Source organism: Leptopilina heterotoma, unplaced genomic scaffold, assembly GCF_015476425.1.
Source record: "Leptopilina heterotoma isolate Lh14 unplaced genomic scaffold, ASM1547642v1 Lhet_58, whole genome shotgun sequence".
Taxonomy (NCBI): Eukaryota; Metazoa; Arthropoda; class Insecta; order Hymenoptera; family Figitidae; genus Leptopilina; species Leptopilina heterotoma.
In genome coordinates, this window is record NW_025111131.1 from 1,372,161 (window position 1) to 1,393,023 (window position 20,863).

At 29.7% G+C, this 20,863-nt stretch overlaps 1 protein-coding gene across 5 annotated transcripts in view; it reads left to right on the plus strand.

Moving 5' to 3' along the window:
* LOC122508914 (zinc transporter 1) overlaps positions 1 to 20,863 on the plus strand; it is a 316,952-nt gene that overhangs the window by 123,987 nt on the left and 172,102 nt on the right. For 4 of the 5 annotated variants that reach the window (XM_043622582.1, XM_043622579.1, XM_043622578.1 and 1 more), the window contains one exon: positions 15,319 to 15,554. In XM_043622582.1, coding sequence (XP_043478517.1) covers positions 15,319 to 15,554 — 236 coding nt within the window. The remainder of the gene's footprint in view (positions 1 to 15,318; positions 15,555 to 20,863) is intronic. The other variant, XM_043622581.1, reaches the window with a different exon arrangement.

Sequence of the window (20,863 nt, forward strand, 5' to 3'; positions counted from 1 at the left end):
TCAATTAGCGATGGTAAAGTGGAAAATACACCTTGTCTCTATTGTAATGGTTATTATTTAGACTCAAATGAAGGCTGGCCTGCTTTTTTTGTCTGCGGCCAATGGGCTCACTGCAGTTATGCATGAAGATGCAACTTTTACTTGTAAAATTTGTCGACAGAAATAGGTTGTTTTTTGTTAGTACCCTATCTTACCAGCCGGTGGGGCAAGATGGGGAGATTTGAAATTTTTTCAATATTATTAATTATAAGCTTTTTTAAAAAACAGATAGCCTTCGTACGCCTTTTTTACGAAAGACTGATTTACAAAAATGATAATTAAAAATAATAATAAAGTATATATTCGATAATTTTCGTTTTTTTGCGCTTTAAACCTTAAGTATCCCGTCTTGCCCCACTCTCCCCTACATGTAATAGCGTACTACGGGGGGAGGGTCAACATTCCCAAAAAATGGGGCTACGTGGCTTATGGACGACCCCTAACAGATGATAGTAAAAATTAGAAGTCAATCTGCCACCATTTGCGAAGTTAGGAGTTTATTTTTATAAAACACCTATTTTTCTAAAATGTAAACGTAATCTTAATCACGCTTTATTATATTCTTGCTGAACATGAATATCGTATTTATTTTAAATTAAATTCACGTTGTTTCACAAAATTTAGAAAAAATTGAAATATGGGTTCCGTACTCCCCCATGGGTCAAGAATAGTTAGAGCTAGTTTGGCACGAAAAAATCCTGCTAATGCGACTGGAAATTAAAAAAAAATGTTTAATTACTCTTTTTAGGTTGATATACACAATGGTGCGTAATTATATGTGACCTGGACAGTGAAAAGGGACCTTACGTGCGAAAACAAGTTTTCGAGAAAACAGCAGTTAAAGTTTAACTTAGAAAAACTCTTGTAACTTTTTTAAATATTAATATTTTTTAATCAATTTAGGCTTATTTTCTTCACCGTGAATCACAGTATCTATATAAATAACATACAAGTAATGAAATTTTTTTTTTACTAATTGTTTATATAAATTAATAACAAACTCCATAAACATAGAAAAAATAATCTAAGTTTTCTAACTTGCAACAATAAGTATAAATAAGTGACACATGTTTGTAAGGGTTTTTTTCGCTGATTACGAATATGATAACAAATTTGAATTTTAACTGTTGACAGTTGAACCAAGGGTACTTACCCTTGGTCCTTAAAACGCCCGCCAAGCGAGGCATCTATCCGACTGAGCTAATCTGTCGGTATATTAAACTATTATTATCAATATTAATAATAAAAATGGAAAAAATTGTTTGATTCAATTAAATATTTTATTTGTCTATTATCTATTACTTAGTTATTTTTACCAAATTTGCATTACTTAGGTCAAATAAATGGAATAATTTAAATTAATAAATATTGCTTCAAATCAATTATTATGAAAATTGCTTGATTCAGTAATTCATGTTCTTTTAATTCAAATATTTATTTGAATCAAGAAAATAATTTTTCCAAAGAACTACAGATTTGTTTGTATCAAATATTCATAATAAATCATTATTTTATTTGAGACTAATATACCATTAATTGGGTAAAATAATTAATTATTATTTATCCCAAATGCTTCTAAGGACTCACATGCTTGGAAATATTAACATTAACCCTTAAACCGCACCCTGGGTGTGCGACACCCATATTCTAGCTTTTTATTATAATATCTCATTTAAATTCGTAAAAATTGAACATGTGTTGATATTGGACAGTACATTTTGTACTTAACTTCATGTTTCGTGATTGATATTAGTCTGTCAAGTGTCTTTGTGTATTTGATAACTTTATGAAGTTGACGGCGAAAAATTTCTGCTTGTCTGACACCCAGTTTTTGGTTTAAGGTGATTTCAGTAGTTTAAAAAAACTCTTTTTTAATTATTAATATTAAATAAATCATTATGAAACCTATTTTCCTTCAAAATAGATGTACTGAGCAATACAAAATAATTTTTCAAAAAGATAATATCCTATTCCAGCTTAAAGAACACACTTAAAAGTCCCCGGGTGTCGCACACCCAGTGTGCGATTTAAGGATATTTTCGTAAGTGCACTGAGAAAAAAGAGGGAGTTTTGCAGCACATTTTCAATTCATGTTGCGCGACTCAACCTGATTTCAGATTCGTAATCAGCGACCCTGAAAATCCTCAAGTATTCAGTTTTAAGCCAATCTGATCAATTTTTTATTTCGTTGTCCGCCATATTGGATCCGCTATTTTGAATTTTGGAAAACTAATGTTAGATTCGTAATCAGTGACCCTTAAAACCCCTGAGTAACAAGTTTCAAGCAAATTCGACGAATTTTGACAAAATTTCCGCCATCTTGGATCCGCCATTTTAAATTTCGAAAAACTGATGTCAGATTTGTAATTAGCGATCCCAGAAACCTTAGGGTACCAAGTTTCATAAAAATGCATTAAAAATTTTTTCAAGGGGTTAATACGTCAAATTCCAATTTCATCCAATATATTTCTCCTTAATCCATTTTAAATACTTCAAATTCCATCCAACATCCAATCAATCGAAATTTCAATTTTATCCAATATTTCTTTTCTTATATTTTAAATAAAAAAATCAAATGTTATTCAAAACAGGAAAAAAGTAAATGTCAATTTCTTTATCATTTAAATTCAAAATAAATAAAACTATATCAAATGGTAATATAATATTTAGAAAAATATAACTATACCACTCAAGAAACGCTTTAATTAACTCTCTACAAATTGTAGAGAAATTATATAAAAAACAGAAAATATCTAATGTTATCCAAAATAAAAAAAAACTATATCAAATAGTAATGTGATATATTCAAAAAATAAATATACCACTCACGAAGCACTATCGTTATCTCTCTACACTACACTAAAAGAATTTTTGGGAGGCTGCAGGCTTTACATGAGTGCCGCTAGAGCTCGTTGCCTCAAGCTCGCAGTTAACCTCAAAAAGGCGAGAATCTACTCCCGAAAGGTAAGCAGCAACTCCTCAGGGCAGCAGCTCACCTTTCGGGAGTAGATACTCGCTTTTTTGAGGTGAGCTGCGAGCCCTGAGGAAGGGGCACTAATTTCGGACATTAAAAGTCAGCAGCCTCCCCAAAAATTCTTTCAGTGTACGTACAAGGAGAGATGTCCTAGTTAGTCCCGTGAGGGGAAGTAGCCTTCCCCCACCATACGGCACACCAAGTTGAAAATGAGTCCCGAGCAACCCTCACAGCGGAGATCGCTCGGACCCTTAAACCCTCATTAAGTAAAACTGTTAATGACTTTTTCTATAAAATATAATTTTTTTAAATAGTAACATTTTTTATTTTTCATTAACATATTTAAATTCCTTACTTTCTCACGATTCTATACATATGTTGTTTACCAAAAAAAGTTGAAATTAAAAAAATTAATTATTTTTTCCAGATACATAGAATGAAGTTAACTCTACCAAAAACCATATACCTATTATTAAATAAATATTTACTGTTTCACATAGGTTTTATCTAAATCACTTTAATGCTATTTGACCCAATATTTGCAGTATTTGAAGCAAATACCATTTAACTTAATCTTTAAATTTTAACATTTTTTTGGTAAACAACATATGTATAAAATCGTGAAAAAGTAAGGAATTTAAATATGTTAATTTAAAAGTTAAAAATATTACTATTTAAAAATTTATATTTTTCATTATTAATAGAAAAGTCATTAGCAGTTTTCCTTAATGAGGGTTTAAGGGTCCGAGCCACCCCCGGTATGAAGGTTGTTTGGGACTCAATCCCAAGTAGCCCTCGCAGCGGGGGCTCTATGTCCCTTCTAACGGCGAACAGACAAACTAAATGCGAACAGACAAAATATATATATATATATATATATATATATATATATATATATATATATATATATATACTAGGGGGGCTTCGCCCCCCTGCGTGCTTCGCGCGCCAACCCCCTATCTCTATTTTTATATTTATTTTAATTTTTATAAATTTAAAGTAATTTTTTCTTAATATCAATGCATCTTAATAAATTGCATACAATACATGACAAAATACACATAGATTTTGACGTAATGTAGCAATCGTTATGGACCTTTTTTATCTATATGTCAAAAATTAGATTAAACTTTAACATATATTTTGACCCATTTTAACCTATGGGTTAAAAAGGCATCGAATTTTACATAGATTTTGACGTATCATAGATACGTTTATAGTCCTTTATTGTCCCTTTTTAAGTTGTAGTTAAATAAAAGTCAAATCACACATAGATTATGACGTAACTAAATGAGGGACTAAAAATAAAACGTCAAAATTAGGTCAAAATTATAGGTGTAAGAGCAAACACAATTTTAAAATTACCTTACATTGTTAGGTCAGATGCCAAACTTCACCTCATCATTAAGTCTGCGCGCGGAAATTGTTTGACAAATTTTGACGTCTCTATGTCAAAGCTGCCCTCAAACTTGACCTAAATTTTGAGGGTAGCGGGAATTCTTTGTCAAATTTTGATGTGAAGGTTAAAACTGCCCTCAAAATTGACCTAAATTTTGAGGGTAGCAGAAACTGTTTGTCAATTTTTGATGCGTAGGTCAAAACTGCCCTTAAAATTGACCTAAATTTTGAGGGTAGCGGGAATTCTTTGTCAAATTTTGACGCCTAGGTCAAAACTGCCCGCAAGATTGACCTATATTAACGTAATGTGAGGCCGTTATTTATCCTCTTTTTGACCTACAAGTCAAAAAATAGGTCAAATTAGACATAGATTTTGACGTAATGCGAGGTCGTTATTTATCCTCTTTTTGACCTATAGGTAAAAAAGTAGGTCAATTTTGACATAAGTTTTGACGGCCCCTTTGGGATAGGGCGCCCTTACAGAATCTTGAAACAGCGGTGACAGCGGCGACAGCGATATATTTTTGTAATATAGGGATATATATATATATATATATATATATATATATATATATATATATATGCAAACGGAATTCGGACTTTAATATTGTTAATTTACTTTTGAAGTGCTCAATTATACAGCCTCTATTATCATTATTACTAATTGAATTAAAATTATTATAATTTTTTTTATTCAAAGAACACTTATCCTTTGACTGCTCCATTGTTACAATTTTATTATTATTTACATTATTCCAAGGGTGTGTCTTCAAAAAATTATAAGAATTTGTTTTTTCATATTTCAAAAGACGCTTCTAATCACACTCTACAATCGAATGTCTCATATTTGATCTTCTCATCTCTGAAATCTGACCTAGACGATTATCTTAAAACATTTTTTAAATGCTGCCTCATTTTGTTATTTATGCTTTCGTAATTAACAGTGTTTGGCATAACATTATAAAATAATGATGTTGCAAATGCTATTGCATATACTCCGCATTCAACACTACCCATTGGTTGTTGATCAACAGTAACAAAAACTACTGGTGGCTTAAAAGGATATAATCTACTTAAATAATTCAACTGATCTCCATTCAGACATTTTTCATTAAGACTATCAAAAATATAAATTCTTGTTGTAATAAATTTTACGAGGCCTTATACGGTGTAAACAATTTTATTCATTTTGACGACGTTTCGATACATTGAGTATCCTCTTCAGGTCAAATAATTGAAAATAAAAAACAAACAGTCGTTCAGTCATTTCATCGAAAATAATAATAATAATAAATTAATGGAAACCCTCTTTATGAGGTGTTTCTGTTTTCTTTTGTTTTTTTCGATGAAATGACTGAACGACTGTTTGTTTTTTGTTTTCAATTATTTGACCTGAAGAGGATACTCAATGTATCGAAACGTCGTCAAAATAAATAAAATTGTTTAAACCGCATAAGGCCTCGTAAAATTTATTACAACAAAATAAATGAAAACGGATGTAAAATTTATCAAGGAATATAAATTCTTACTCCATCATAATACGTACAAATCCAATGACCCCTCTTATTATGACCACTAAATAGTATTTGAATATGTTTTTCGCCTACTCCAATAGGTCTAATATATTCAAGCAGATCTTCATTTACAAATAAAGTACTTTGCATTCTAAACATAGAATTTGATTCTCTTTCCAAAATTTTTCCCAATTCATAAATATGATTATCACTTAACATTTTTTTATTATTAAGTATTTCTCTATATTCTCTAGCACTTAAATTAACATGGCCTTCTATTCTCGACATTTTTTAATCAATATTTTCTTCTTAATCTAATTTTAATTCCAATTTGTGGGTTTTGATAATAATAATTACGTTTTCCCAATTTATATTTTCTACATCACAATTTCATCAATTCTTACAAAATCATTGTCTCCTATATCAATAATACAAACCAACCAATATTTAACTCATAAAACAATATTCAAGATTTCAACTAAAAAAATGTATTTACTCTATTTCAAATAAGCCACATTCCAATTTTATCCAATATTTAATTATTTAACCAACATATCAATATTTAACAATCAAATCATATTTAACCCATAAAACAATGTTTTTGAATTCAACAACCAATATTCTATTTAATTCATTTTCAATATGTCAAATTCCAATTTTATTCAATATACATTTCCAATAAGCCCTAAATTCAATTTTATTCAATATATATTCTATTTAATATATTTCAAATTCGTCAAATTCCAAATTCATCCAATTTACATATCCAATAAGTCTAAATTCAATATTATCCAATATATTCTATTAAATCTATTTCAAATTCGTCAAATTCCAATTTTATCCAATATATTCTCTTTATTCCATTTTAAATACGTCAAATTCCAATTTCATTGAATATATTTCTCTTTAATCCATTTTAAATGCATCAAATTCCAATTTCATCCAATATATATATATTTCTCTTTAATCCATTTTAAATTTTAAATACTTTAAATTCCAATTTCATCCAATATCCAAATTTCAATTTTATACAATATTTCTTTTCTTATCTTTTATTTCATCCAATATCCAAATTTCAATTTTATCCAATATTTCTTTTCTTATCTTTTATTTCATCCAATATCCAAATTTCAATTTTATCCAATATTTCTTTTCTTATCTTTTATTTCATCCAATATCCAAATTTCAATTTTATACAATATTTCTTTTTTTATCTTTTATTTTATCCAATATCCAAATTTCAATTTTATCCAATATTTCTTTTCTTATCTTTTATTTCATCCAATATCCAAATTTCAATTTTATCCAATATTTCTTTTCTTATCTTTTATTTCATCCAATATCCAAATTTCAATTTTATCCAATATTTCTTTTCTTATCTTTTATTTCATCCAATATCCAAATTTCAATTTTATCCAATATTTCTTTTCTTATCTTTTATTTCATCCAATATCCAAATTTCAATTTTATCCAATATTTCTTTTCTTATCTTTTAAATAAAAAAAATCAAATGTTATTCAAAACAAAAAAAATATCAAATTTTATTCAAAACAGAAAAAAAATGTCAATTTCTTTATCCTTTAAATTCAAAATTAAAAAAACTATATCCAATGATAATGTAATATTTAAAAAAATATAACTATACCTCTCACAAAAGACTTTAATTAACTCTCTACAAATTGTAGAGAAATGATACAAAAAAAAGAAAAGAAAATATCTAATGTTATCCAAAATAAAAAAAAGTATATCAAACAGTAATGTGATATATTCAAAAAATGAATATACCACTCACGAAGCACGATTGTTAACTCTCTACACTACATACAAGGAGTGATGTCCAAGTTAGTCCCGTGAGGGAAAGATGCCTTCCCCCACCATACGGCACACCAAGTCAAAACTGAGTCCCGAGCAACCTTCACAGCGGGGGTCGCTTGGACCCTCAAACCCTCATTAGGAAAAACTGCTAATTACTTTTTCTATAAAATATAAATTTTTTAAATAGTACCATTTTTTATTTTTCATTAACATATTTAAATTCCTTACTTTCTTACGATTCTATACATATGTTGTTTACCAAAAAATGTTAAAATTAAAAAAATTTATTATTTTTCCAGATACATAGAATGAAGTTAACTCTACCAAAAACCATACCTATTATTAAATAAATATTTAACTTAATCTTTAAATTTTAACATTTTTTGGTAAACAACATATGTATAAAATCGTGAGAAAGTAAGGAATTTAAATATGTTAATGAAAAATAAAAAATGGTACTATTTAAAAAATTTATATTTTATAGAAAAAGTAATTAGCAGTTTTTCCTAATGAGGGTTTGAGGGTCCAAGCGACCCCCGCTGTGAAGGTTGCTCGGGACTCAATTCCAAGTAGCCCTCGCAGCGGGGGGCGTTTCGCTCCCTCTAACGGCGAACAGACATACTAAAAGCGAACAGACAAAATATATATATGCAAACGGAATACGGACTTTAATATTGTTCATTCCTGAGTTACAATTATTGTTCACGTTGAAAAAAAGCTTTGATAAAAATAGATACAATTCTCAAAGTTTTAATGAAGTTGCTGCAATTTTTAATACAAACTCTAAAGAAGAAATAACAGAATCTTATGAAACGGTTTATAATAAATCTACAAAGGAATTAAAATTGGTTAGTAATTTAGATTCGAATGTTGAACCATAGATTTATCCCATATTTTATCTACTTGGAAATAAGGGTTATTATATTAATATGATTCTTTGTGATAGTGATTACAGAATTAGAAATCATACTATTTCTACGTCTGCCAACATTAAATACAAAATTGCTGTAAGAGATAAATAATTTAATCAATTTTTATATGGAGGTAGTTTGTTTCAACAATGGGTGGTTGAAAATGATGTAAACATAGAAGAAGATAGATTAAGATTTTGTGCAAATAATCAAGCTCAAGTGAGAAGTGAAAGATATAAAGGACTGATGGATTATTTACACAATCATGTGTTGAAAAATGATGTACACGTGTGAAAAACGCTTATATTGCCTTCTACTTTTATAGGATCACCTCGTAATATGATGCAACAATATCAGGATTCGATGGCTATTGTTGCTCGTCATGGTAGGCCAGATTTATTTATTACAATGACGTGTAATCCAAATTGGAAAGAGATACAGGAAAATTTATTCCCCTATCAAACTGCTGCTGATAGACCTGATATAGTAACCAGGGTTTTCGCATTAAAAGTTAAACATCTACTTAAACCTATTGTTGATAATAACTTATTTGGAGAAGTCAAATCTTATGTTTATGTTATTGAATTTCAAAAGCGAGGATTGCCTCGCAAATTCATTTGTTAGTTATATTGAAAGAAAATTCTAAAATATTAAAAGTTGAAAGTTTTGATCGTTATATTTCTGCAGAAATTCCTGATGAAAATATCAATCTTATTTTACATAAAATAATAATGCAAAATAATATTCACGGACCTTGTGAAGATTGGTGTTTAATTGATGAGAAATATTCAAAAAAAATTCCAAAAAGTTACCAAGAAGAAACTACAATTGAAGAAAATTGCTGTTAAATATTTATATAAATATATTCTCAAAGGGCATGATGATGCATCTGTTGTTATCACAAATGCAAATGGTGAGGCAACTGTTAATCATAATGAAATACATCATTATGAAGAAAATAGATATGTTGGTTTAGTTGAGGCAGTTTGGAGAATTCTAAATAAACCTTTAGAGAAAAAGAGTCATAGCGTTAATCGCTTACCCATACATTTGCCAAATGAACAGAATGTTATTATTCGAGAAAAAAAGATAGTAACGGCATTTCTTTCGATTTAAATACAAAACTTTTGGATTATTTTAAACTTAACCAACGAGATAGTAATGCTCAAAAGTATTATTCAGATATACCAGAGTATTATACATGGGTAACAAAATCTCTTGAATAAAAACAAAGAATTCGTAAAGTAAAAGTATAGGGAAGAATGTTTTCAGTTAATCCACATCAATTGGAGTAATTTCATCTTAGATTATTGTTGCTTATAGTAAAAGGAGCAACTTCTTTTAAAAGTTTGAGAACAGTTAATGGAGTTGTTCATGAATCTTTTACAACTGCTTGTTTGGCATTAGGACTTGTAGAAGATGATAGTGAGTGGATTAGGACAATCGAAGAAGCTGCATTATGGATGATGCCTCATTCACTTCGCCAATTATTAACAAGAATTTTAATTCAATGTCATCATGTACATCCGGATAAACTATATGTGGGAACAATTTAAGGGTCAAATGTCAGAAGATTATTAAAAAATATACGACATTGAAGCTGAACAAAGAGCTTATAGAAATATTAAAACAATGTTATTTAACGAAGGATATAATTTAACTGACTTTCAGGGGTTATTAGATATACAAGATGAAATTTTTAACGAACAAGTTAATGAAATAAATATTGCAGAACATATTAACATAGGAGAACAGAATTATGCTAAATTAAATGTAAAACAAAAACTTGTAGTACTTGATTATGTACTTGATGCCCTAAAGGATTCTTCTTTTGATGGTTCTATGGCAATTGTTAAGAAGTAAAGGAATAAATGTTTGCAACATGGCATTTACAAGTATAGCTGCGACTCTGCTTCCTAATAGAAAAACTGTTCATAAAGTTGTAGGCTTACCCGTTCCATTATACAGTGATTCATCTTCAAACATTAAAGTTCAATCTTTAGAAGTCTTCTTTTTAAAAAATATAGATGTTTTTATTTGTGATGAAGCACCAATGGCTCCAAAATGTGCTTTAGAAATTATAGATTATCTATTCCAACGAACCTTTTGGTGGTAAAATTGTAATTCTAGGCGGAGATTTTTGACAAACTTTACCAATTAAAAAACGGGGTACTAAATCAGAAATAGTAAATTTATAAATAAAAAATAGTAAACTATAGAAATATTTCAAAAAATATACATTAATAGATAATATGAGAGCTTTACCACAAGAAACGTAATTTGTAGATTTTTTACTTAAAGTTGTCAATGGTGAATTAAATGATGCAGATGATAACACAGCCACACAAAAAAAATATAGTGTCTTGATCTGGGGTCGAGACATATTTATTCCGATGTATTTCGATGCGCTGAATCCGAATCCGCCATCAAAATTTGGCTAATGGGTCCTGGTTTCGCCCTAACGTCAAAAAATACCATAAAATCGTTAAAATGGTCACTTTTGATTTATCAAAATTGAATCTAACCACATGTTGATAATTTTCTAAGATCCCTTAATTTAAATAAACTATTCTATAAGATTTTCAATTGAAAATTCATATAAAACATTAAATCTATCGAACCTAACCTCAAAAACACATCTAAGATTCCAAACAAACAAATTATACCATACACAGTGCAATAAAAAATAGGTAAGCTCATGAAAGTTTCAACTTAGGTGTTTCTATGACTGCTGATTACAAAGCCGGTGTTAGTTTATCAAAATTCAAACTGACGGATCCAATATGGCGAACAATATAATTAAAATTTGTTTGGACTGGCTTGAAAATCGTTACTCGGGGGTTTTCAGGGTCTTACGAATTGTTAGAAAAAATTGTTAGATAACAATTCGTAAAACTTTAAGATTATAAAAATTAATATAGAATTCGTTAGAGACCATTCATTAATTACGTAAGGGTTTTTAGGGGAGGGGGGGTTTGGAAAATCTCTACATGGCCTTACGTCGGGGGGATGGGGGGGTCAAAGCCATTCTTACGTAACATTTTATACTTAAAGTCGACATTCGCCCGGGAGCGAATTTATACGCAGACTTCACTCAATCAATTAATTTGCTTAATTAATTAAGCATTTTTAATATAAAAAAATAAATAATAGAATTATTTATCGTATAGGATTAAAATTAACAAACAATTGGATTCATAGGCATATTGAATAGAAGATATACCTGTTTTTTCCTTTTAATTTGCAATTGCTTAAACAAATTAATAATCATTTAACAATTTTTGAAAACTGTTGACGCGAATCGATTCCCAGACAGCACGTAAGCTTGCAGCAAGCTTGAGGCAAGCTTGCCGTGCAAGATTGCCAATATTGACGTGCAAGTTTGCAGCAAGCTTGCCACAAGCTTAAAATGTCCCACTCATAGCAAGCTTCATGTGAAAGTTTGCTGCAATATTGCACTACAAGCTTGCAGCAATATTGCACTAAAGGTTGCCGCAAACTTGATGTAATCTTATATGGAAATTGTTTATTATATAAAATTAATAATTTATTATTAGCAACAAATTTATATTTAATATTTTTAATTTTTATTAAACATTAAAAAATTATAACAACGTTATAGTGATAATGTTATTAATTTTCCCAAAGAATTGGAGTTGGGAACTATTATCCATGATCAGTGGATAATAATTAAAAATTGTCAACGTCGTAGCAGACGTTAACTAATACACATTATCATTTAAGATAATATGGTGAAAAGTCTGTTCAGCGCTTGTGGCAAGCTTGCTGCAAACTTGCACGTCAATATTGGCAATCTTGCACGGCAAGCTTGCCTTAAGCTTGCTGCAAGCTTACGTGCTGTCTGGGTTCTGTGTAAAAAATTAAGAAATTTTAGTACCTATGGATTATTTTTTTGTCCAAGTCGTATTTTGTTCACAAAATTTTTTTAAACAAATTATGCTGAATAAATATGGTGTTTCATCCCAAGCAAAAGCAATTAGAAATTAAAAACAAAAAACAGGTATATAATAATTTTTACAATTTGCCTATGAATCTAATTGTTAATTTTACTTTAAATCCATTTCTTTATCCTTGGAGTAAAATACCATTTATGCAGCATAATTTGTTTAAAACAATTTTGTGAACAAAATACGACTTGGACAAAAAAATAATCCATAGGTACTCAAATTTCTTAATTTTTTGCACAGAATCGATTAGCGACAACAGTTTTTAAAAATAAAATGTTTTTATTAATTTGTTTCAACAATTATTGTTAAAAAATTATAAATTATAAACAAAAAACCTCTTTTTTTAAGATTGCCTGTTAATCCAATTTTTAATTTTCTAATGCAATGATTGATTTCTTCATAAGACTTAATGGGTTAAATATTGAAATTAATATTTTTTAGCATTTAATAATTAATATTGTTTAAATAATCGATTATTGAATTGTTATATTTTTATTCTACTACTTTTAAATGTAACTTGGTTATATTAAAATTATCTTGTGTAAAAAATGATGACTTCCTTGTAAAAATTAACAATATGAGGCATTTGTATTAAAATTGTTTAAATAATTTAAAGGTGTTATTTCATTGTTTTAACTTTAGAATGAAATATGTTGAAAGGTTTTATTAGTAAATAAAAGACTGTAAATAAAACTTAGGCGATTTTTGAAAAACAGATGAAATTTCGACTTTCAAAAAAGTGTCCCCAAACCCTTTTCAACGATATTTCATTATTCGACGCTTGTTACACAAGCTCGTGGTAAAATCTTACGTAAGAAAGGGGATGGGGGGTCCGAGAAATCTTATGTATCCTTACATGGGGGAGGGGGGGGTCAAAATTGCCTAAAATCGTCCTTACGTAATTAATGAATGGCCCCTTATCAAAGGTCCTGAAAAACCGCGAGTAATAAAGTTAAAAAAATCGTTAAAATAATAAAGACCGCCATATTAGATCCGCCATTTTGAATTTTTAGAAACCGACATGGGATTCGTCATGAGCGACCCCGAAAACCCCCGAGTAACGATTTTCAAGCCAGTCCAAACAAATTTTAATTATATTGTTCGCCATATTGGATCCGTCTGTTTGAATTTTGATAAACTAACACCGGCTTCGTAATCAGCAGTCATAGAAACACCTAAGTTGGAACTTTCATGAGCTTACCTATTTTTTATTGCGCTGTGTATGGTATAATTTGTTTGTTTGGAATCTTAGATGTGTTTTTGAGGTTAGGTTCGATAGATTTAATGTTTTATATGAATTTTCAATTGAAAATCTTATAGAATAGTTTATTTAAATTAAGGGATCTTAGAAAATTATCAACATGCGGTTAGATTCAATTTTGATAAATTAAAAGTGACCATTTTAACGATGTTAGTGTATTTTTTTAGGTTAGGGCGAAACGAGGACCCATTGGCCAAATTTTGATGGCGGATTCAGATTCAGCGCATCGAAATACATCAGAATACATATGTCTCGACCCCAGATCAAGACACTTTATTTTTTATTGCACGGAAAAAATTTTGGTGCACCAGTCGTTCCTACTAGTGCACGAGCTATACCAAACCGCAGGACGAATGTTGTCCTAGCGCTTAGTATAGCAGACGTACCGTTTTGTGACAGCAGGCGCACCCTTTTGGTGAGCCCTCTGCATTATTTAATAGAGCAGACGATATACTACACCTATACGGATAACATACGTCCCATTTTCGTGCATCTGACGTGCCAAAACGAGGTAACAGTGCGCCGAACTACTGGTACAACAACTGTACTATAGGCAGCGCAAATGATGCACCAAAATTTTTTTCTGTGTGTGTGGCTGTGTAAAGTTATATTACCAGAACATATTATTCAAAAAGGGAATAGGTACACAAAATTAAAATTAAAATTTAATCCTTAAAAGATAAAATGTTTTTAATAACCATGTTTGTATCTTTAGAGTAATATTAGAAACTTTTCGGTGTAAAAACATTTCCATTTTTAATAGCCGAAAGAAAACTAAAACTTTCATTCTTTGACAACTTTTTCCTAAACTCAATATTTTTGGACTTATAAGCTACTGAATATAGGTCTACAATTAAAAGTCCAAAATTTCGAAAATTCATAACTCGAAAACAAAAAAAAAATACCTATCTGTTTTTTTTCGATGCAGAATAGAAAAAAATATTTTTGGCCGAGTTTAAGAGGTCACCTTTAATCTCACGTGGAATTGCCCATATGTACTTCGAAGAAGGACGTTTAATAGCAACAAAAAAATTTGCTAAATAAATTAAGACTCAAAAATAATGATCGAAAAACTTAAAAATCCAAAAAGCGTTTTTTCTGACACCTCCAAAAACATTTGATCGCCTCTGATTCTATGTTGAATTCATGAAACTAATCGAAAGTTCGTTAATATAAGTTGAATGTTAAGTACTAATCACAGTACCAATATCTCTATCTTAAGTTGAGTTCATAGCGTCAAATCGCTAGTGAGCGAGTTTACCCTACTGTGAGCGGGTTTACCCCAGTCTCCCCTACTATTTCATTATATTCAATTAAATTAATTTTCTACACTTGAATCACTGTTTTTTATAACAACTTTTTATTAATTGTTAAACACATCTAATTCGATTTCATCAAAGTGATTAAGTTAAGAATCTTAACTACTTTTATGTTTCAGAAGCTTAAAAGTCCAACCAATAAATGCTGCTAGTAATCTGCCAAAATGTAATTCACTCATTTTAACTAAAAGTAAGGGTATGCAAGAAATGTGCAGAGATTTTTTATGCTGCATTTTCGTTATTGTGGATTCCTTAATTGTATATATTTTTAATTCTTCTTATAGTGCTCGATTTATAGATCCACTATTTGCTATCTTCTCATCTATTTCACTATTCACGTTCAGTTATTCCTATAGTAAGTATTAAAATATTATATAAAATATGTGGCGCGAGTGGAGGTCGAGGGCGCCGTACCTGTCTATAGCTGTCTGTATCTCATATTTGAGGAGCATGATTTCAAAAGCTGATAAATTAAAATTTTAAAAAAATGAAGATAATCATAAATTTAATATTTTAACAACCACATAAATTGGCATGTCGCTGTTATATTTAAGAATAAAATTTATTAAAAAAGAATTTTCAATTTAAAACTAGAATCTTTAAATCACTTAATTATGATAAAGTTTAATTAAAAACAGAATGTCTTAAAAATTTAAAAATATTATTATAAAAACCAATTAGGGTCAGTTGGGGTAAATAGGAACAGATTTGCTAAGTTTTACCAATAACATAAGTTTTTTCTTTTAAATCCGAATACTTTCGGTTTCTTTGTGTGTTGAGTTATTATTTCACTTCCGTGGAACAATTTTATGGAGTAGTAAAAAATATGGGAATCATTAAATCGTAATTATCAACTGTTTCTATTTACCCCTAAATTTTTCAACTTTGCTAAAATTTAGGGGTAAATAGGAACAGTTGATTATTTCTTACAAAATTTAAGAAAAAATCAATTTCAAGTAGGGTCAGAATTTCTCAAACGGATCACCTAAAACTAAAAAATTTTCTTTTTGAACCAAAATAGTTTTTTTGACGCTTAATATGGCTAAGAAGAATCCCTGAAAATATTAAGCCAAAAAAAAATTTTTTGTTAAAGTTATTAACAATTGAATTTTTTAGTACTGCTAAATTAACAAATTTTTTTCTCGAGTTCCAGTTGACAGATTTTAAAATTAAAATATGAGTTTTTTTCGTCTTGAATTGCACTATTTGAATATATTTTTTGTTTTTAAATTTTTTATAATTTTTTATATAATTTGTTTATAAAATGTTAATAAACAAATATGTTCTTCACGTCCTAACAAAAAAATTTAAATTGTATTCTATTCCTTAAATGTCTCCGAGTGTAAAACCGTTTCGAAAAAAATGAGCCTCAATTAGAAAAAATGTTATTAATTAAAAACTGCAGCTGTGTAGAGGTTTACATGACGTGAAACTCGCCCCGCACACATTGACATTTTTTACAATTTACTGTTCAAAATTGTCTGTAACCTACAAATTTTATCGGATTTTCACGGGCTTAGTCTTAAATTAAAGGGGATAAAATTTCTAAGAGATCCCACTAAACCAATTTTTGAATTTTAAATTTTTTATATTTTTTTTGTTACTCAAAGTTAACAATTTACAATATTTTTAGAAAAAATCATGTTTATTTGACGGAAATACGTTTTCATACTTATTGATCAAACGATTAATAGAATTATTACATTATCAAAAATATTTTAAGGGGTGAAAAAATATTTGGAACAAAGAACTCTTAGTGTGATGGTACCAATTTATACGCGTTAACCGAGCTAAGAACGAAATGAGGACCGCAAAAACTGTTCGAGTTTCGTGTTAACCGAGGACGTCTCTATACAGTTTATATGCATCTCTGCCGGGACCGCAATTTTTGTTCGTGTTAAGAGAGAATTCGTGTTAACCGAGTACGCGTTAACAAGGGTTCACTGTATTAATTACCAATTATTATTAACAACCATATGAACAATAATATAGTTATCAATAATCAAGTAGAGCTTTACATGACTTTAAACTAGTTAAAATAGGAAAAATAATTTTTTTTTGCAGAAATAAGCCATTTATTTGTTTAAAGAGTAAATAATTTGTTTACAGCAAATGTAATTGTTTGTGCTAATAAATTTTTAAAGTTTTTGAAAGAATGTACATATTATATAAACATTTTATGTTTAAAAAATGCCTAAAATGTTTACAAATGTGAAGAAACTTGATTATAGTTCATACCCAGGCGGAAAAGTCGGACGAACGTCGGAGTTTACAACCGGCTGGGATCCGCGCCCGTACAGACCGCAAGTACCGACGGTCTGTACCGATTCGGATCTGAAAAAGCAACCGGCGAGGTACAGATTATGCTCCGACTGTCGGAACCGTCTTCCCACTATTGTCAGTACTGGCTCGGTACTGGGTTTCTTCCGCCGGCGGATCTTATTCTTCTGCGGCGTCGGAAGAATGACGGATATGTTGAGTCTGTACTGGCTCGGTACTGGGGCGGATCCGACTGCGGATCTCGTCATTTATTGTCACATTATAAATTAAATAATTATTACAAGTAATTGCATTATTTTAGAAAATAATTATTAATAAATGAATCTAATCAATATATTAAGTAATTATTTATTGAGACTTTTTTAAAAATTAAATAATTAAAAAAATTCGTTATTAATTAATACTATATATTATTAATTAACATTAATATTATTGAGAATTAATAATAAATTATTAATATTAATAATAATATTAATTAAAAATATCTTAATAATAATTGAATAATTGTTTCTCAATATAATAATATTGAAGGTAATGATATTAATAATTTTAATTAATATCTTAATAATAATAAATTTATTGTTATTGATATATTATTAATTAATATTAATATTGATAATTTATTATTAATTCTCAATAATATTAATGTTAATTAATAATATCTTAATAATAATAAATTTATTATTATTGAGATATTAATTAAAATTATTAATATTATTACGTTCAATATTATTATATTAAAAAACCATTATTCAATATATGTATTATATAATAATAAAAATATAACAAGTTTCTTTTTTAACGAAATATTGAAATAGTCCTAAATATACATTCAATAAAGTATTGAAAATATAGCGGTATCATTGACGCGTAGTAATTCTGCAAGTTTTATTTGAGCTAGTGACACTTGAGAGTATTTAAGATTTGAGAGTCCCATGCGAGCGTAGCATAGTGGTTAGCGTGCGAGATTTTGGTGCGTAAATATTCGGTTAGGCGTAGGTTCGTACCCCCAAGCGTTAGGATTTTTCAAATGTCTATGTAATAAAAAATTGCGTTTAAGTGTATAAAAAAATGTGTAAAGTGAACTGTCAATGAATTGTCATTAGTATTTATCTTTTGCAATTAATTATTATTTTTTGTATTGATATTTGTTGAAATTATCATTTAGATCCGACCCGGTTGTCAGTCGGTAGAATGCCAGCGCTCAGCTGGCTATTAAATGAAAAATCCGCGGTCGGTAGAGTGCCAGATCCCAGCCGGTTGAATTATACACGGAACGGCTTCTCCCGGCCGGTCAGCGGGCGGTAGAATGCCAGTTCCGAGCCGGTTGCCAGCGCGCTCCTGGCCTAGTCACTATTCGGTAGAATGCCCGTTCACATTCGGTTGGCAGGCGGTTCCGAGCCAGTACAGTTACACCGGCGTCAGTACGGGCCAGGATCCGCGCCAGTTGGAAATTTCCGCCTGGTAGTAATTGTCAATAACAATAATAATTTTTAAATTTTAAATCATTTTTTACTAAAATCGACATAGATTACTTAAACAAACATAAATTTGTCTGCAAAAAAAAATTTTTTTTAAAAAAGAACCAAAGTTATCTATTTGTTAATTAACATTGTTTGCAACAATTTAAATAAATTGTATTATGCATTATTATTTGTCTGATGGTCATGCTGGACTAATTTAAATTGATTCCAATCATCTGCAATGAAAAAATACAAAAATAAACATGATTTTTTCTAAAAATATTGTAAATTGTTCCCACATAGCACAATAGTATGAGGTAAGGTTATGTTGAGTACTAATCGTAAGGCTCATAAGGTTACACGATATTGCTGTGGTAGACCTGAGGTGAACTAAAAACTTCCGCCATGGAGGTAAGGTTACATGTTAGGGTGTGGTGACTATATATGATAAGGCCATGGTAACCTTACACGTTAAGGTTGAGGTAACGTTACATGTTAAGGTTGATGTAAGGTTACATGTTAAGGTTGAGGTAACGTTACATGTTAAGGTTGAGGTAAGGTTACATGTCAAGGCTGAGGTAAGGTAATTATTAAGTTGTAAGGTTGAGGTAAGGTTGTGATAAGTTTACCAGTTATAGAAAATATTGAAAAAATAATTAATAAATAAATATTCAATTAAAATGTTAAGTGTGTTGCTCTTCTCTATTTTGGAAACCTGACATGAAGCAGAAAATTTTGAAAACAAATTTGGGGGGACTGGGATTCGAACCCGGGATCGGCGCGCATAAACCTATCATTCTAACTAACTGAGCTAAGTAGAGAACTGGCAGAAGGAAAATTAATGTTGCCTTTAAGGAGTTAATCATCTTCTTGGTTCACCTTAAAGGCAACATTAATTTTCCTTCTGCCAGTTCTCTACTTAGCTCAGTTAGTTAGAATGATAGGTTTATGCGCGCCGATCCCGGGTTCGAATCCCAGTCCCCCCAAATTTGTTTTCAAAATTTTCTGCTTCATGTCAGGTTTCCAAAATAGAGAAGAGCAACAAACTTAACATTTTAATTGAATATTTATTTATTAATTATTTTTTCAATATTTTCCATAACTGGTAAACTTATCACAACCTTACCTTAACCTTACCTCAACCTTACAACTTAATAATTACCTTACCTCAGCCTTGACATGTAACCTTACCTCAACCTTAACATGTAACGTTACCTCAACCTTAACATGTAACCTTACCTCAACCTTAACATGTAACGTTACCTCAACCTTAACGTGTAAGGTTACCATGGCCTTATCATATATAGTCACCACACCCTAACATGTAACCTCACCTCCATGGCGGAAGTTTTTAGTTCACCTTAGGTCTACCACAGCAATATCGTGTAACCTTATGTGCCTTACGATTAGTATTCAACATAACCTTACCTCATACTATTGTGCTATGTGGGTTAACTTTGAGTAACAAAAAAATATAAACAATTTAAAATTCAAAAATTGGTTTGGCGGGATCTCTTAGAAATTTTTTTTTTAATTTAAGACCAAGCCCATGAAAATCCGATAAAATTTGTAGGTTACAGACAATTTTGAACAGTAAATTGTAAAAAATGCCAATGTGCGCGGGGCGAGTTTAACGTCATGTAAAGCTCTACACAGCTGCAGTTTTTAATTAATAAATTTTTTTCTATTTGAGGCTCATTTTTTTTCGAAACGGTTTTACACTCGGAGACATTTAAGGAATAGAATACAATTTAAATTTGTTTGTTAGGACGTGAAAAACATATTTGTTTATTAACATTTTATAAACAAATTATATAAAAAATTATAAAAAATAAAAAAATTTGAAAAGCAAAAAATATATTCAAATAGTGCAATTCAAGACGAAAAAAACCCATATTTTAATTTTAAAATCCGTCAAATG